This window comes from Electrophorus electricus, chromosome 9, assembly GCF_013358815.1.
Source record: "Electrophorus electricus isolate fEleEle1 chromosome 9, fEleEle1.pri, whole genome shotgun sequence".
Lineage (NCBI taxonomy): Eukaryota > Metazoa > Chordata > Actinopteri > Gymnotiformes > Gymnotidae > Electrophorus > Electrophorus electricus.
In genome coordinates, this window is record NC_049543.1 from 3803586 (window position 1) to 3818671 (window position 15086).

At 41.5% G+C, this 15086-nt stretch overlaps 2 protein-coding genes across 3 annotated transcripts; one reads left to right on the top strand and one right to left on the bottom strand.

Annotated features, from left to right (window-relative positions):
* Window positions 1-2204: 2204 nt before the first annotated feature.
* Window positions 2205-5950, bottom strand: mtx3 (metaxin 3). 2 transcript variants are annotated; one of them, XM_027006260.2, is made up of 9 exons: window positions 5870-5950; window positions 5200-5269; window positions 4904-4980; window positions 4638-4730; window positions 4367-4549; window positions 3857-3933; window positions 3390-3547; window positions 2749-2837; window positions 2205-2546 (listed from the first exon to the last, which is right to left on the bottom strand). In XM_027006260.2, the coding sequence occupies exons 1-9, from the start codon at window positions 5948-5950 to the stop codon at window positions 2439-2441; spliced, it is 936 nt and encodes a 311-aa protein (XP_026862061.2). In that variant the 3' UTR covers window positions 2205-2438. The 2 variants fall into 2 exon arrangements, with proteins under 2 accessions (XP_026862061.2, XP_026862062.2); XM_027006261.2 differs by lacking the exon at window positions 2749-2837 and having other exon boundaries at window positions 2453-2546.
* Window positions 5951-7138: 1188 nt separating this feature from the next.
* On the top strand, window positions 7139-15016 carry thbs4a (thrombospondin 4a). Its single transcript, XM_035530382.1, is given in 23 exon segments — window positions 7139-7374; window positions 7985-8182; window positions 8559-8806; window positions 9018-9068; window positions 9070-9121; window positions 9211-9293; window positions 9383-9434; window positions 9563-9720; window positions 10324-10356; window positions 10358-10460; window positions 10615-10697; window positions 10831-11031; window positions 11173-11277; window positions 11373-11480; window positions 11566-11725; window positions 12734-12852; window positions 13014-13066; window positions 13154-13335; window positions 13462-13689; window positions 13896-14092; window positions 14347-14519; window positions 14708-14847; window positions 14961-15016. Coding segments are annotated over 23 exon segments (2865 nt in total). The 5' UTR covers window positions 7139-7289; the 3' UTR covers window positions 15014-15016.
* Window positions 15017-15086: the final 70 nt, after the last annotated feature.

Genomic DNA, 15086 nt, shown 5'->3' on the forward strand with positions numbered 1-15086 from the left:
CCTTTAAGGTTATTAATACCTAATAGCTATAACAGTCAGTCATATTGTGAGAACATCAATAAGTTACACATGGTTATGGAAAGAAAGACATACCTCAAAATTACCATATTTTTTTTAAAAAAGGAAAAACGGCTTCAAAATACAATAAAAATAAATATTTGAAAAACAATGTTAATAAAAATATATCACTGCCTGGTCCCTTTGACAACTAAGGTGTCTACAAATCTTTGCCAACACAAAGCTAAAAAGTAAACTGGTGCAGATGTTCCAAATTCTGACAGAATGTTCCAGGCCGATCACATATACTCGGATTAACTGCCATTATGTGACGCAAATCTTTCAGAAATAATGTGTTCAACGTTTCATATATCTTCATAGCTATCGTGAAACATTTTGCAAGGAATTTGTTCTTCAGTGTCTCTGTTCTTATAGACTCAGCTGAACACTGCTGATACCTTTGCCCATCACCACTTTGAAATATAATTTCACTATGTCAGTCATAAAAATATAATTAAGACAAATGGCACTTGAATAGTAGCAATGTCGCATTGCTTAATGAGTAGCATGTATAAATACAGTATTATAGACACAATAATAAATAGAGCATATTGACTGAGCATACAAGCAGATTAGAAGCTTTCAAATTTGCCTAAAAGTATATTAAATATAAGCCAAGATTCACTTTTCTACCTTGAAAGATCTCTTTTGATGCCATATTGAATATTTTATATGCTGCATTTAACAGGCTTGTTTTTAATTACATAGTTTCACTTTTTTGCAGTTAAGATGTTGAAAATGACATAATGCCATATTTTTACACACACACACACACACACACACATACATACATATATACACACACCCTGGCCAAAAAAAGGTCACACACTAATAATTTGTTGGACCACCTTTAGTTTTCATTACAGCACACATTCACTGTGGCATCGTTTCCTCAAGCTTCTGCAATGTTACAACATTTATTTCTGTCCAGAGTTGGATACATTTTTCCACAAGAGCTTGTATTGATGATGGGAGATTTGGACCACTGCGCCAAGTCTTCTCCAGCACATCCCAAAGATTCTCAAGGGGGTTCAGGTCTGGACTCTGTTGTGGCCAATCCATGTGTGAAAATGATGTCTCATGCTTTCTGAACCACTCTTTCACAATTTGAGCCTGATGAATCCTGGCATTGTTATCTTGGAATATGCCCGTGCCATCAGGGAAGAAAAAATCCATTGATGGAATAACCTGGTCGTTCAGTATATTCAGGTAGTCAGCTGACCTCATTTTTTGGGCACATAATGTTGCTGAACCGAAACCTGACCAACTGCAGCAACCCCAGATCATAGCACTTCCCCCACAGGCATGTATGGTAGGCACTAGGCATGATGGGTGCATCACTTCAGCCGCCTCTCTTCTTACCCTGATGCTCCCATCACTCTGAAACAGGGTAAATCTGGACTCATCAGACCACATGACTTTCTTCCATTGCTCCAGAGTCCATTCTTTATGCTCCCTAGCAAACTGAAGCCGTTTGTGATGGTTAGCCTCACTGACAAATGGTTTTCTTAAGGCTACACAGCTGTTTAGTCCTAATTGAGTTCCCTTTGCATTGTGCGTGTGGAAATGCTCTTACTTTCACTATTAAACATATCCCTGAGTTCTACTGTTGTTTTTCTATGATTTGATTTCACCACACGTTTAAGTGATCACCGATCACGATCATTCAAGATTTTTTTCCAACAATATTCCTTCCTTCAAGATGTTTCCCCACTGTCCTTCCATTTTTTAATAATGTCTTGGACGGTTCTTAACCAGATTTTAGTAGTTTCAGCAATCTCCTTAGATGTTTTCTCTGCTTGATGCATGGCAATAATTTGACCCTTCTGAAACAGATTAACATCTTTTCCATGACCACAGGATGTGTCTTTCGACATGGTTGTTTAACAAATGAGAAGCTACTCACTGCATCAGTTAGGGTTAAATAACTTTTTGCAAGCTGAAACAATCACCCATGCAGTAATTATCCAATGGGAGGCTCTTACCTATTTGCTTAGTTAAATCTAGGTGGTGACCTTTTTTTTGCCAGGGTGTGTGTGTGTGCATGTGTAATATATAATATATATATATATATATATATATATATATATATATATATATATATATATATATATATATATAAAATAAATAAATAAAATCTTCAGCCCTTTACAAGAGATGCAATGTCTTCATTTTTGTCCCTGTCCAGACACAAAGCCGACAATCTAAACTTTCCGTGTTACAAATGTCACGCTGCATCAAAAAATAGAAAAACAATGAATAAACTTATCACTGCTGCTGTAGTGAGGCTCGTATGAAGAGATCGCTCCAAGTGCCGCTCATAATAATGAGCGTAAATAGCAGAATGGAGGGAGAGACCGATGCTCAGGAGGGGACTGGGGTCAGGCAGGGGTGGAGTTCCTCCCAGCGGTCTGGAATGAAGGTTTGGGTGCAGGTCTGTGGGCTCTGTTCAGCCTATGTTGCGGGCTGCTTCGCAAGTTATCGTCCATCTGACACACAAACACAAGAAGCCGTCAGCCAGCGCGACTGAGCCAAGGCAATGCAAAAACACATCAATGTGGATAAGTGGCTCATGCATATGTTTCTTTATGAAATTAAGCGTTTTTCTACATCATGTCCAGGTTGCGCCTTGCCGCTACTACTAAGGTGCTAATGACCACAGGGAAAATGACGAGCAGATTTAGGCAGGACCTTCTCGATAAGGTTGGACTCTTTGTTAACAAGCTGCGTCAGTTTCTGGAGGTTTGCATCGACTGCGTCCTGGTTAGAATGAGGACGGCCTGTTATGAAGGTGGAGAAAGGAGGAAAAGAGGACAAGCACTGATTCCAGTGAGCTATAGAAGGTGGATGTCACATGGAAGAAATGTTAGTACAAAGAATTCCAAACCGAGACACACCGTGTTGTTTAATATAACACCGCAGTCCGAGTTGAAACTGTTTGATTAGATTACTGGAGCCATGTTTTTTAGCAGATGCCATGGGCAATTTCTCTTCGTGTCAGTAATTTATGAAAGTCATGAGAAGTTGATCTTCGATTAGACTACCATACGTTTTAGGCATCTGACGGCCATTTGCCTTAAAATGAACTGAATGGGTCATGATTAAATGCAGATGAGAATCTTTTGACTGAATTTGTTAGAAAAGAGAATAAAATTACAGATCAGGAAGATCAAGATTGTTCACCAAAAAAAATAAGTATCCCTTTCACCAAGCAAAGAAATGATCAAGGCCAATTGTGTAAGCTATGAAATCCATACTCGTGTATAAATGCTTGTACTGTGTATAAACTTTGTGGACTAGCAGCATTTAAGAGCTGCTGTATTCTCCCTTACCAGAACCAGCCTCAGTAAAGTAGTTTTGGAGGATGGTACTGCAGAAGTGACAGAGGTTATGAAGCTGTTTCAGATGCTGCTGCAGTTGACCACTGGGCAGACTGGCTTTATGGAGTGGAGCCAAGTAGCCAAACACAAAGGCATCCAAACTCGTAGGCCTACAAGGGCATAAAATATAACCTGAAGACACCGTGGCAGGACGTCACCAATATTCACAGCTACAGGTCAATAACTCATTACTGTTAACTGAAATATGACATTATATAAAAGTCCGTATAGAGAATTATAAAACAAGGACAGACAAGGATAAATCATATTCCCATGGCTTCTTGCTCGAGTCACTGGAAAGTCAGACCTGTGCCCACATTTGCACATTGCTGCCTCTTTCCATGATATAATGAGGACATTCACTGTACACAAACAGACCTGTTGGACAAATGAAAGTGAAAAATGACAGCTGAACTCACGCATTTCCAAAAAAGTAGAGCGAAGTCCCCAGTCTGTGGGATAGCAGATTCAGGCACTCCTTGGCATCACTGTAGATCTGTACAATTGTACAGTTGTAACATTTACTACATTAGTGCCAATCAAAGACTATTAAAAAAACTCCGTTCTGGACTTGCATCATAACGGGTGTTTTGACCACACTACTGATCAACCCTTTGGGAACATGTAGATATTTAGCCCATTATTTTAAGATGGCCATTATTTGGGCCCTGAAGATGAGTTAAAATCAGCTTTCTGTCCCAACACTGCCCTGCAGATCAAATCCACAGCATGTTCTGAATGGACTAAATTAAAAGTTGAGCTGCACACTGAATCTGCTCATCTCGTCATCTTTCATTCATGTAAAAATTATATTCCCAATCCTACATAATTCTGAGCAAGTCCTATAAAAAAAATAATATTAGCAAAGCAGGAGAGAAGAGCGATGATCTTACAGAAGAAGAAACCGGCCTTCTTTTTTGAGCCTTTACCTTTCCTTCTACCTCAGTGATGGAGTGCAGTGGGGCCTCAGCCTTGGTGAGCAGAATCCTAGAGAGAGCCGCACCAGCCAGGCGGCCTGGCACGAAGAAGCCAAGTGGGAAGGGAGAGTGCGCTGCAAACCACGGCTTCGTAAGGCTGCTGTAGTTTTCTGCATCCACCCAGAACGTGTGGAGCTGCAACACACCCACACGCACACACACGTTATGTAAAGGCTATGCTTCATGGAGCATGAGGTCATGAAGGGTGGAGTGCTGAACGAACCAGAGCAGGCTGAAGCTTCTCCTCCAGCAGTGCGATGTAGGCCATGGTATCCGCGCCCTGCTTGGCCGACAGCTCATAGTCTGCGTTGAATCTCTGTTTGGGGAACAAGGATGGCTGCCTGTTCATTTCGCAGACAAAATCATTTAGTATGTCAGGATTTTCTCATCACTGCATGTCATAAACCAAAAAGACTCATTCAAATGCAAACCTTGCCTACTTTTTTGTGTTTATTATAGATAAATCAATCAGTTATAGTTGATATTTACATTTTTTCGGAGGAAATTCAGAATCTGTGTAGGTTCTGTTACTGAAGAGCACTCATAGTTCAGTTGTGGAATCACAGCTGAAGAAGGAGAGAAAAAGACACGTCACTATCTTCACATGCTCCAACACTCCACAAGCTTCTATATAGCTCCCCAGTTCTCTCCAGCAAATTCTGACATGCCATGCATACTTTCAACAACATACAAAAGCTAATATTAAATATAAATATTTCAGCACCACTCATCATACTCCACTGCTGCTAGAGTGAATTATCTATGTATAATTTATAATGCGCTACCAGTAATAGTCCTCCATGTCCAGTCCACTGGCTTCACTGTAAGTTTGGCACCAGCAAATTTTGCATATGCCTAGAGAAATGCATCGAAACCACAGATGAATGCAAAATATACTGTGCATGTAACCCTACACCAAAAGTACATAACATTCAATTTCGGAACCAATATTTATTAAGCTCAGAGCACAATATATGTCTACACAGACAGGTAACCGCCATCACCAACTCGTTAGCTAGCTATCTACCATTTTCTACTTTACCACTGCAGCTACCATAACCAAATCCAATACACTAATGTCTTAAATTCATGATCACATCCGACAGGGAACGACAACATGACCTTGAGGGGGGAAAACTGCAATATACAGTCTTACTATCAGCAAACAGGTCAAAACTTTGTTACAACCAATCAACTGTAGCAAGCTAGATTTACTGTCATATGCACATCGCTGAGTTAGTTAGATAGCAATCTGTGAAAATCAAACCGACTCGAAATCAGAGACTACTTGTTTTCCGAGGTTTAATTCAGTATAACACGCTGGTATGTGCATGGATCAACTAGCTAGCTAGCTATAAGCATTTGTTATATCAATCAAGCTAGCTGAAGACTCCCAAAAATGAACTTTCAAGCCCGTCACTGCTAACAGCTATTGCGTAAATATTTTTTTGTTACCAGCACAATCAGAGATTCTGTATGTACAGATGGCAAGTCCCAGTCGCCTCCCCAGCAAAGTAGCTCCATGGATGCCGCCATGTTTGTTTGACAGAAACGTCAGTGACAATTATGAGTGACAGCAGCAGGCTCCGCCCCCTGTCCAGCAGGCTCCGCCCCCTGTCCTCGCATAGTAGAGCACCGCAGCACCGCAAATTGTAATTAAATTAGGTTCATTTTAATCTAATAAAGGACTTGTTAATAAGATGAGTAGATTAATAAATTGGCTATTTAACTGTGTTGGAACCAAAACTACTAAATTATGCAGATGTACCCTAGGACCAAGATTTTAAAACCCCAGTGGATAAAGAAAATAATATTTCTGCCATTTTTAAAATGTAGCTCTACAGAATGACCAAATTTAAAAACAAAGAAAATTCTCAAGATATGCAAAACAAGCTATAAAAGCCAGCCATCTGTGAGGATAGGCTCCAAAGATCCAAACTGTCCAAGCTATGAAGCTGCAACAATCACAGGTAGCCGCCTTGGAGGTGCACTGTCATAGAAAACTAAAGTTTAAGAAAATGAATAAAACCTAATTCTAATAAATTCTTAATCTAAAAAAAAAGTAATTCTTCTTCTTCTTTACTTTAAACTTATTTTACATAGTATCTGAATTATATATATATATAATTCAGATATATATATCTGTTGAAAAAGTAACCCCAAAAAGGAATTTGCAGTTTGCGACAAGCCAATGAGCCAGGTTATTCCTGTAAATAATAGGCACAATCCAAGGGCCTGGTTTAAAAAGTGGTTTTACAGCATTTTTCAGACATAATTCAGGATTTTTATTCAACATTCAAGTATCAGAATGGTATAAAGATAAACTGAGTGTTGATTATGCATTTGGTTTGTGATAAATGAAAAGAAGAGGCAATAGATATATTTTGTCCTCTTCAAATTCACCATAAATAAAAATATTCAATATTAATTACCCAATAGACAGCAGTCTCATGGGAATATGTCCACATTTAACAAGAGAAATGTTGTTTTTATGAAAACAAAAACCAAAAAAATTTAGTTCCCATTTCTTTGAAGTAATCTACAGGAAGCAAAGAACACATCGTATGGTGCACATTTAACATCCTTTTAGTAAAATGGTCACTAATTCTGGGAAGTAAGCTGGGAGGAGATCCTTGGTCACACCTTCTACGTCTAAAGTCATCTGAGAAGTATAAATCTCCTGGGCACCTATCTGGTTCTCATTCAGCATCTGGACTGCAGTAATCCAGGAGGAAAAAAACAGCAGCACGTCTGCTTTGACTGCTACTGCTCTGGAGTGAACTGGGAGGCTGCAATAGAGAACGTGTGCTGGAAGAGAGAAGGGGTCCTCATTATCAGTACCAGGGACAAAAATTTTATTTCTTCTGCCACAATCATGAAAGTGGCTTCATGGGCAAATGTTTTGTTCAGTTTACAGGTGGTTCTGCAGTTTCCTCTTACAGTGAATGCCCAAGGAATTGGTAAGTGAATAATATAACTACTAATCATTTTTATGAGAAACAGCATTTTTTATTTATTTTTTTTTTTTGTGAGGCACAATTGCTTGTGGTTGAGAAACAGCTCAAACTGTTCACAGCAGTTTCTATGAATTTACTCTTTGGAAAGAATTTATAATATATGCCCAGTATCCATTACATTGCTATGCTACACAGTGCAATTGTTATTTCACATCACAAATGTCATATTTAATATTGGTTTCTCTTACACTGGGTTTTGTCAGAATATGGGCTACTATGTACTAAATGTACAAAATATACTGTTTCTAATGGGCATGCCGTAGACATCTAACCAATAAAAGAAGTAGAAGGGCCCCATCACCGTTTTTGTTTTAGTACCAGGTGTGATTTCAAACACTCCATAAACTGGTCATCAGCTCCAAGTCAAATCTGGAAAGAAGCAGTGTTAGTAGTTTGATGGTTTGATGGCTCTGCTAAAAGAAGAAAAACATGCAAGTAAAACTGGAAAGGGTGGAGCTGTGTAAACTAAAATGTACAGCATGGTCTGTTTTTACTATAAGAATAAACATTTCTGCATTAATTTCAGAGATTAATTTCCATCCCTGTCTTGCAGTCTATGATCTTCTGATGTCATCGGATTGTTTGCCTGATCTCCTGCAAGGAGGTCTTAAGACCAAGAATGTGAACGAAGTTTTTGTCCTGACAACCTTCCAGCTCCAAAACAAAGCTCCAATACATGTCTTTCGTCTTTACAACCCTGCAGATAACAGCGATTATTTTGATTTCACTACACATGGGAAAGTCAACAAAGGTATTTTTGGCAATAAACAGTTAAATCGGCAGGCATGACTGAATGCATTTGTAAAGCGTTAGCAAATTATGTATCATCCTTGACAGTCTAAATGTGCATCCAGGTCAATTTGTATGGTGTAAGATGAACTACTGGACTCGGATGGACACTGCGGGAGTGAACTGCTAATCCTGCACTGCTAATTTGCTGGAAGGGTTCACCCAGCAATGAAAAAAACAGAAAGGGCACATTTGGACTTAAGTGTTATACTCCAGACAGCATTATTAGGACAGTAGCAGATGTTTTGTTAAGTTCAAATGTCTACAGACCTGTCTACAGACTCTTTCTCTCTCTCTCTTTCTCTCTCTCTCTTTCTTTCTCTCTCTCCCTCTCTTAGTGTCTCTGAAGTACCTGAAAAGCAATGGAAAAATGGGCAATGCCAACTTTGTCAAAGTGCCATTGGCGGATGGCCGCCCCCACCACGTCATGCTGCATTTCAGTGGTCTGAAGCATGGCTCGGCCAGCATGGCCCTCTATGTGGACTGCAGGCTGGTGGAAATAGTGGAGGACCTACCAGTTGCCTTTAAGACACTGCCTCCTGGCTCCAATAGAGTGGCACTAAAAACTATGCCCACTACATCACAGGTATAAGCTCATGCAGAAAAGAGCACATGGACCCAAACTAATTATCAAGGTGATTGACAATATTGGCTGAATACAGAATTTTGACAGGTTTCCATTTTGCCCAGTATAATAACCCCACAGAATTTAGCTCCTTTTTCCATTTTTTATGATACAAGATAAACATATTACTGTACCTGTGGGCCATTAAATATGATCTGTATCTTTGCTTTAGGATCGCCTGTCTGACCTTAAGATAGTGCTAGATGAGTCTATTGAGAATGTCCGTTGAACTTCAAGACTGCACTCTCCAGCAGGGTGAATCACTGCAATTATTGGGTGAGAAGCATTTTGGGGGACTTATAATGGCTGATGTATTAAAGTAACATGGAGTAAAATCATCATTATTATTGGATTAATTCTTATAGGACTCACATCAAAGCTGGAACCAGGCCCCATGATTGAACTTTTAAGGATAGTCCAAGAACTGAAAGATAAAATGGACCAGCAGGTAACTGTTTTTTATTTGGAGACTATATGGGCTAAATTTCTGCAGGCAGAGTGGTTTTCTAGGTCACTTTGTCATTATTATCTTGACAGATCCGGGAAACTGCCAGTCTGAGGAAAATTCTTATGGAGTGTGTTCCTTGTGGTAAGACTTATACTAAATTTCTTCAAGCAGGTCTGATGTGAACATATTTTCAATTAGCAATGAAATTCACTTAATGAGGATGATGAATTCTTGAGACAGGCTAATTGAAGCATTTGGGTAATATTTAGAGGGACCAAAAGAAACACAAGACGTGAGTGCATCCAAGTGTGCTCCTGGAATCTGCTTCCAGCAAAGTATGTGCTCTGAGACAGAGCAAGGCGTCATCTGTGCACCGTGTCCTGAGGGCTACATTGGAGATGGAGTCCACTGTGATGATATGGATGAGGTAAGCCTTCGCATACACAAAGGACTGCTAAAGATGATAAAATGCTAAATGCTAATGAACAAAGGTTAGCAATGTGGGAATGAAACCGTTTTACTGACCACTCCATTAACTGGGGTTAACATATACACACTTTCAGCAGGAACAGATAAGAACATGGAAATCTAAAGTAATTATAATTCTTTAGATCTTTTATAATGCATTTTATTTTACACTAGATTGCAGCCTAGATACTTAGGTGTGTTTTATATCCATATGCATGTCAATTCAAGTCCATCCTACAGACAGATGAAACAGAGCAGTCATAAGACTTCTCTTGAAGTGGTTCAAGTAATCCTTCCAAAAAGCTGTGTCCTACTTTTTGGAGTGGAGGACAATCAAATCCATCCAATATACCTCCTGTAACAGCACATTATCTAGCTTTTGTTTGCTCTTCATTAATAGAGCCATTGTTTGAGTGATTTAATGAGAAACTGAGGTAATCATTTCCTGGGAGAACCATTGTGTTCCGTATTCAGATCACGAACAAATGCTTGCTTAGCATTATGAAAGTACGAATCCGGAGAGAATAACTGTTGGTGTTTATTGTGATGTGTGTGTATGCAGTGTCAGCTGAACCCCTGTTTCCCTGGTGTGCGGTTGCGTCAACACAGCTCCAGGGTTCAGGTGTGACAGCTGCCCCAGAGGGTACACTGGCGACCAGGTGCAGGGTGTGTGGGGTGACGTCTATGCCCAGACACATAACAAGTGAGAAATTCTTAGCCATCTCAAATCCCTATACTTCTATATTTCACATAAAAAAGCTTGTAATTTAGTCTCTGCCCAATTTACTCAACCTACTACCTATCTTACATCCTGTTTTCTACATGGTGGTTGATGTTGGACCCTTTGCTGTACATCAGGTCTGCTATGACATAGATGAATGTCAAAGCTGGAACAATGGGGGCTGCACCCCCAATTCCTACTGCCACAATACAGTGGTAAGATGTTTACTTTATTCAGACTGACCTTGCTTTGGTGTATATTTCTTTTTTTGCTTTCGTGCCTCCTACACTCAAGTGCTGGCAATCTGTGAATGAGGCTCTTCTCCAGTGACAGGTGCTTTCCTCTCAGGGTTCATTCCACTGTGGACAATGTAAGTCTGGCTTCACTGGAGACCAGGGAAGCGGCTGCAGACCGACTGGACTAGGCTCCAGTTACGTTACTGCTCGTCCTGCTCCTCTCTCTGGAAGGCTGTGCAGGAACGGCCAGCCCAACCCGTGTGATGCTAACGCTGAGTGTGTGGTAGAGCGAGACGGAAGCGTCAGCTGTGTGGTGAGATGCTGAGATATCTCCGTGTGCCCATATCTTAAGAAGCCCCCAGCTCATGAATCACAGTATACAGTATGTCACGTTCATGTCCGACTTTGAGCTTGGGCCGCGCCAACATGCGCTAACGCGTGCTGCCTTCACTAGTGCAACATCGGCTGGGCAGGTAACGGCCAGGTGTGCGGGAAGGACACTGACATCGATGCCCACCCAGACAGGAAACTTCAGTGTCATGATGCAAACTGCAAAAAGGTGACTCGCATGCGGCTTCCTCCAAGTGCTTTGGCTCCCGCATGGGTGAGAATTATAATACGGTTCCTAGGTGACCCTGTGTGTGTTGCTTCTAGGACAACTGCATGTATGTGCCAAATTCTGGCCAGGAGGATGCGGATGGAGATGGGAAAGGAGATGCCTGTGATGAGGATGCCGACAGCGATGGGATCCTCAACGAGCAGGCACGCACACCAAGACTTAATTCATCCTAGTTAAGAAGTCCTTTAGCTCTTCTGAATGATAATCCATTGTTTCTGAACAAAACAGGACAACTGCTGGTTGACCCCAAACATAGACCAGAAGAACACAGATGAGGACCTTCACGGTGATGCATGCGACAACTGCATCACGGTGAAGAACCCAGACCAGCGGGACACAGACCAGGACGGACTGGGGGATGCCTGTGACGACGACATGGACGGTGACGGTAACGTGCCACTGTGCTTTGACCCCGCCCTTTGGGCCCTTATACCCACATGCCTGCCGTTTTGCCTGCCGGGCTGCTACTGCCTGTTCAGAGTGTGTGATTTTAGCACCAGGCTAAATCAGCTTTTTACTACTTGGGCCGCGACCGAGGTGTCAGAGACGAACGATGCCACACCTCCCTCACATTTTCCCCAACTATGCCTTTCCTCCCCATGCCTCCAAAGACATTTGTTTTCTCTCAGACGCAGAAACGGTGTTTAAAAGATCTTTTTTTTTTTTCCATAAGCCTGTGTCTCGTCCAGATTTTCTTGCGCTTAGGTCATTTTTTAATGGGGAAAAAACAGAAGCGAATGTACGCCTGCATTCTTCAGAGCACCAATTAGAACCCCTTACTTATTCAGCAAGATCTTTAATAGTTATTCAGGTGACAGCAGAGGCCTGCAGAGGCATTTTAACCACAGGCCTCCTTGGAACCAGTATTTTGATTTTGTACCTCTAAAGAACAATTATATGTTCCTGTCTGCGAGGAAAAAAACAGCAAGCCCAGGCAGAGCTTGACATTTACAGTCCATTCACAGAGACTTGGCTCCAGACACTTGACTTGCTGACTCGATCTTTCAGAGTCTGGTCATGTCTCCTTGGGCAAAACCACATTTCCACCAGGAAGCCAAGCCAAGAGCTGATGACCAGTGGAAACTATTCCACAGCTGCCTAACAGAAACACTGCCACCTGGTGACACATGGCCCATAATAAACATTCTATGTGCACAAAGACACCTCTGTGCTGAATATGCCAGCCATCTATCATGTCAATATTGTGTCCATTATTCCATTTGCACTATGCATTGACATTTTAGGTCTTACAGATTCTGGTATACCTCAGGGATACTTCAGTTGCTCGTATGTTTTCAGATGCAATGACTGACTCAATTATTTTTGGTCAGTTACTCAGTTAATTAGTCAGTTAATTACTAATAATTCATATTATTCGTCATATTGGGATGAGCAGGTTTGAAGAATATTTTGGATAACTGTCAGAGAGTCCCCAACCCTGATCAGCTGGACAGAGATAGTGATGGTGTAGGAGATGCCTGTGACAGTTGCCCTGAGGTGCCCAATCCCAATCAGGTATATCATGGATATGTAATTTCCAATATTGTTGATATTTGCAATTATATTAGCTACAGAAATATCAAATAACTCTGACACATATACCTTTCTGTATGTGCCTATTGAAAATATTTAATTTGCTGTATTAAAATGAGACTTTTCTTTGCTTGGTCCTGTAGTCTGATGTTGATGATGATCTTGTTGGAGACACATGTGACACTAATATCGACAGGTAAATGCACACACATTGTAAAGCACATATTTTTCCCACATGCTAATCCACAGACGCATTCTCCATAACCCTAAATCTGGTTTGCAGTGATGGGGACGGACACCAGAACTCCAAGGACAACTGTCCGACCATCATCAACAGCTCTCAGCTGGACACGGACAGGGACGGACTTGGGGACGAGTGTGATGATGATGACGATGATGACGGCATCCCAGATGATAAAGATAACTGCAGATTGGTGCCGAACAAAGATCAGGCGGACGGAAACAGTATAAACATTATCCACCTTATGTTCACTTGCAAAAAAGTGTTGCCTTTTGTTATACTGTCCTGCCCTGTTACACTGGCCTTGTGTTGTATAATACTGTTCCGTTCCTCTATGTGCTTTTTATTAGATGATGGAGTGGGTGATGCCTGCACCGGAGACTTCGACAAAGACCATGTGATTGACAGGATCGACACTTGTCCTGAGAACGCAGAGGTCACATTGACAGACTTCAGAGCCTATCAGACTGTAGTGCTGGATCCTGAGGGCCAGGCTCAGATTGACCCCAACTGGGTCGTCCTCAATCAGGGAATGGAGATCATTCAGACAATGAACAGTGACCCAGGTCTCGCAGTAGGTAAGTTGTCCCTGAACTCCAAGTATATGAAGAACTGTGCCAGTGATGAATGCCATTCATTAAACTGCATTACATCATCACTCAATGCTTATTAATTTTGGCCTTTAAATCTGAGGCCAGTTCAAACAAGCAGCATTCATCTCCCGCTTTTAGTTGAAAATTAATATGCACCCAGTGCTAAATGCCCTTTTCTTCATTTTCCTCAGGCTACACGGCCTTTAGTGGGGTCGACTTCGAGGGCACTTTCCACGTGAACACGGTAACCGATGATGACTATGCCGGCTTCATCTTTGGCTACCAGGACTCATCGAGCTTCTACGTGGTGATGTGGAAGCAGACGGAGCAGACCTACTGGCAGGCTGTGCCCTTCCGTGCTGTGGCAGAGCCAGGCATCCAGCTCAAGGTTCTAGTACTCTCAGTATCCATCTCCACTCTTGCTCATGCTTGACATCCAGGCTCTGTGATTGTCATTAAAGTGGTTCCTTTGGGCCTCGGCTGAGGCATTCCAAGAGCTCTGGGTCTGACCTCTGTGCCAGAGCATGTGCAGAAGTGTTTAAGTGCAAAAAGTGTTTGCATATGCTGTAGCCAGATGATTAGTTTGGCCTTTAATCAAGTGTCATGGTAGTTAGCTTAGTATATCATATCTTGCGCATTTAGGCCGTGAAGTCCACCACTGGGCCTGGAGAGTTTTTGAGGAATTCTCTGTGGCACACTGGGGACACCGAGGATCAAGTGCGGCTGTTGTGGAAAGACCCTCGTAATGTGGGCTGGAAGGACAAGGTTTCTTACCGCTGGAATCTCCAGCATCGACCACAAGTGGGATACATCAGGTGCGATGCCAGAAGTGGCAATTCTAAAGTCTTAAAGACATGAAAGGCAAATATGTAGATATCTTTGGGGGGAAAGAAAGACGATAACATTCTAATGCTTGCAAATACCTATTTTGTAAGGAATCATACAGACTAACTTCACCTTGTATATATTGCTGTAATACCTTTTTTTTTTTTTGCTTGAGAAGGGTACGTTTTTATGAAGGCACCAGCCTGGTGGCTGACTCTGGAGTGGTTATTGACACCAGCATGAGGGGCGGTCGCCTGGGTGTGTTCTGCTTCTCCCAGGAGAACATCATCTGGTCCAATCTGAGATATCGCTGCAATGGTAAGCAAACTACACATGCAAGTTTAAGACAGCTCTTGGCTTGTTTTTGAACCAATTTAAAATTGGAATGTTTTGCAGAAAAATACATTTTAACCCCTTTGTTGTTTTTGCAGACACAATCCCTGCAGACTACGAGGATTACAATGCACAGCTCGTTGTCAGTTAAGAAGAAAATAAAATTTACTGAATGCTAGTCAAAGCTAGAATGGACCAGTTAGTGTTTAATAGAAGTCCAAATA

Excerpts from the sequence above, each read along its gene's own strand:
- mtx3 (XM_027006260.2), bottom strand. The coding sequence starts at position 5,950 with ATGGCGGCATCCATGGAGCTACTTTGCTGGGGAGGCGACTGGGACTTG. Across the intron at positions 3,934-4,366 it reads TCACTGAGGTAGAAGGAAAG|ATCTACAGTGATGCCAAGGA; the intron begins GTAAAGGCTCAA and ends ACAATTGTACAG. Across the intron at positions 2,547-2,748 it reads AGTCCAACCTTATCGAGAAG|ATGGACGATAACTTGCGAAG; the intron begins GTCCTGCCTAAA and ends TTTGTGTGTCAG.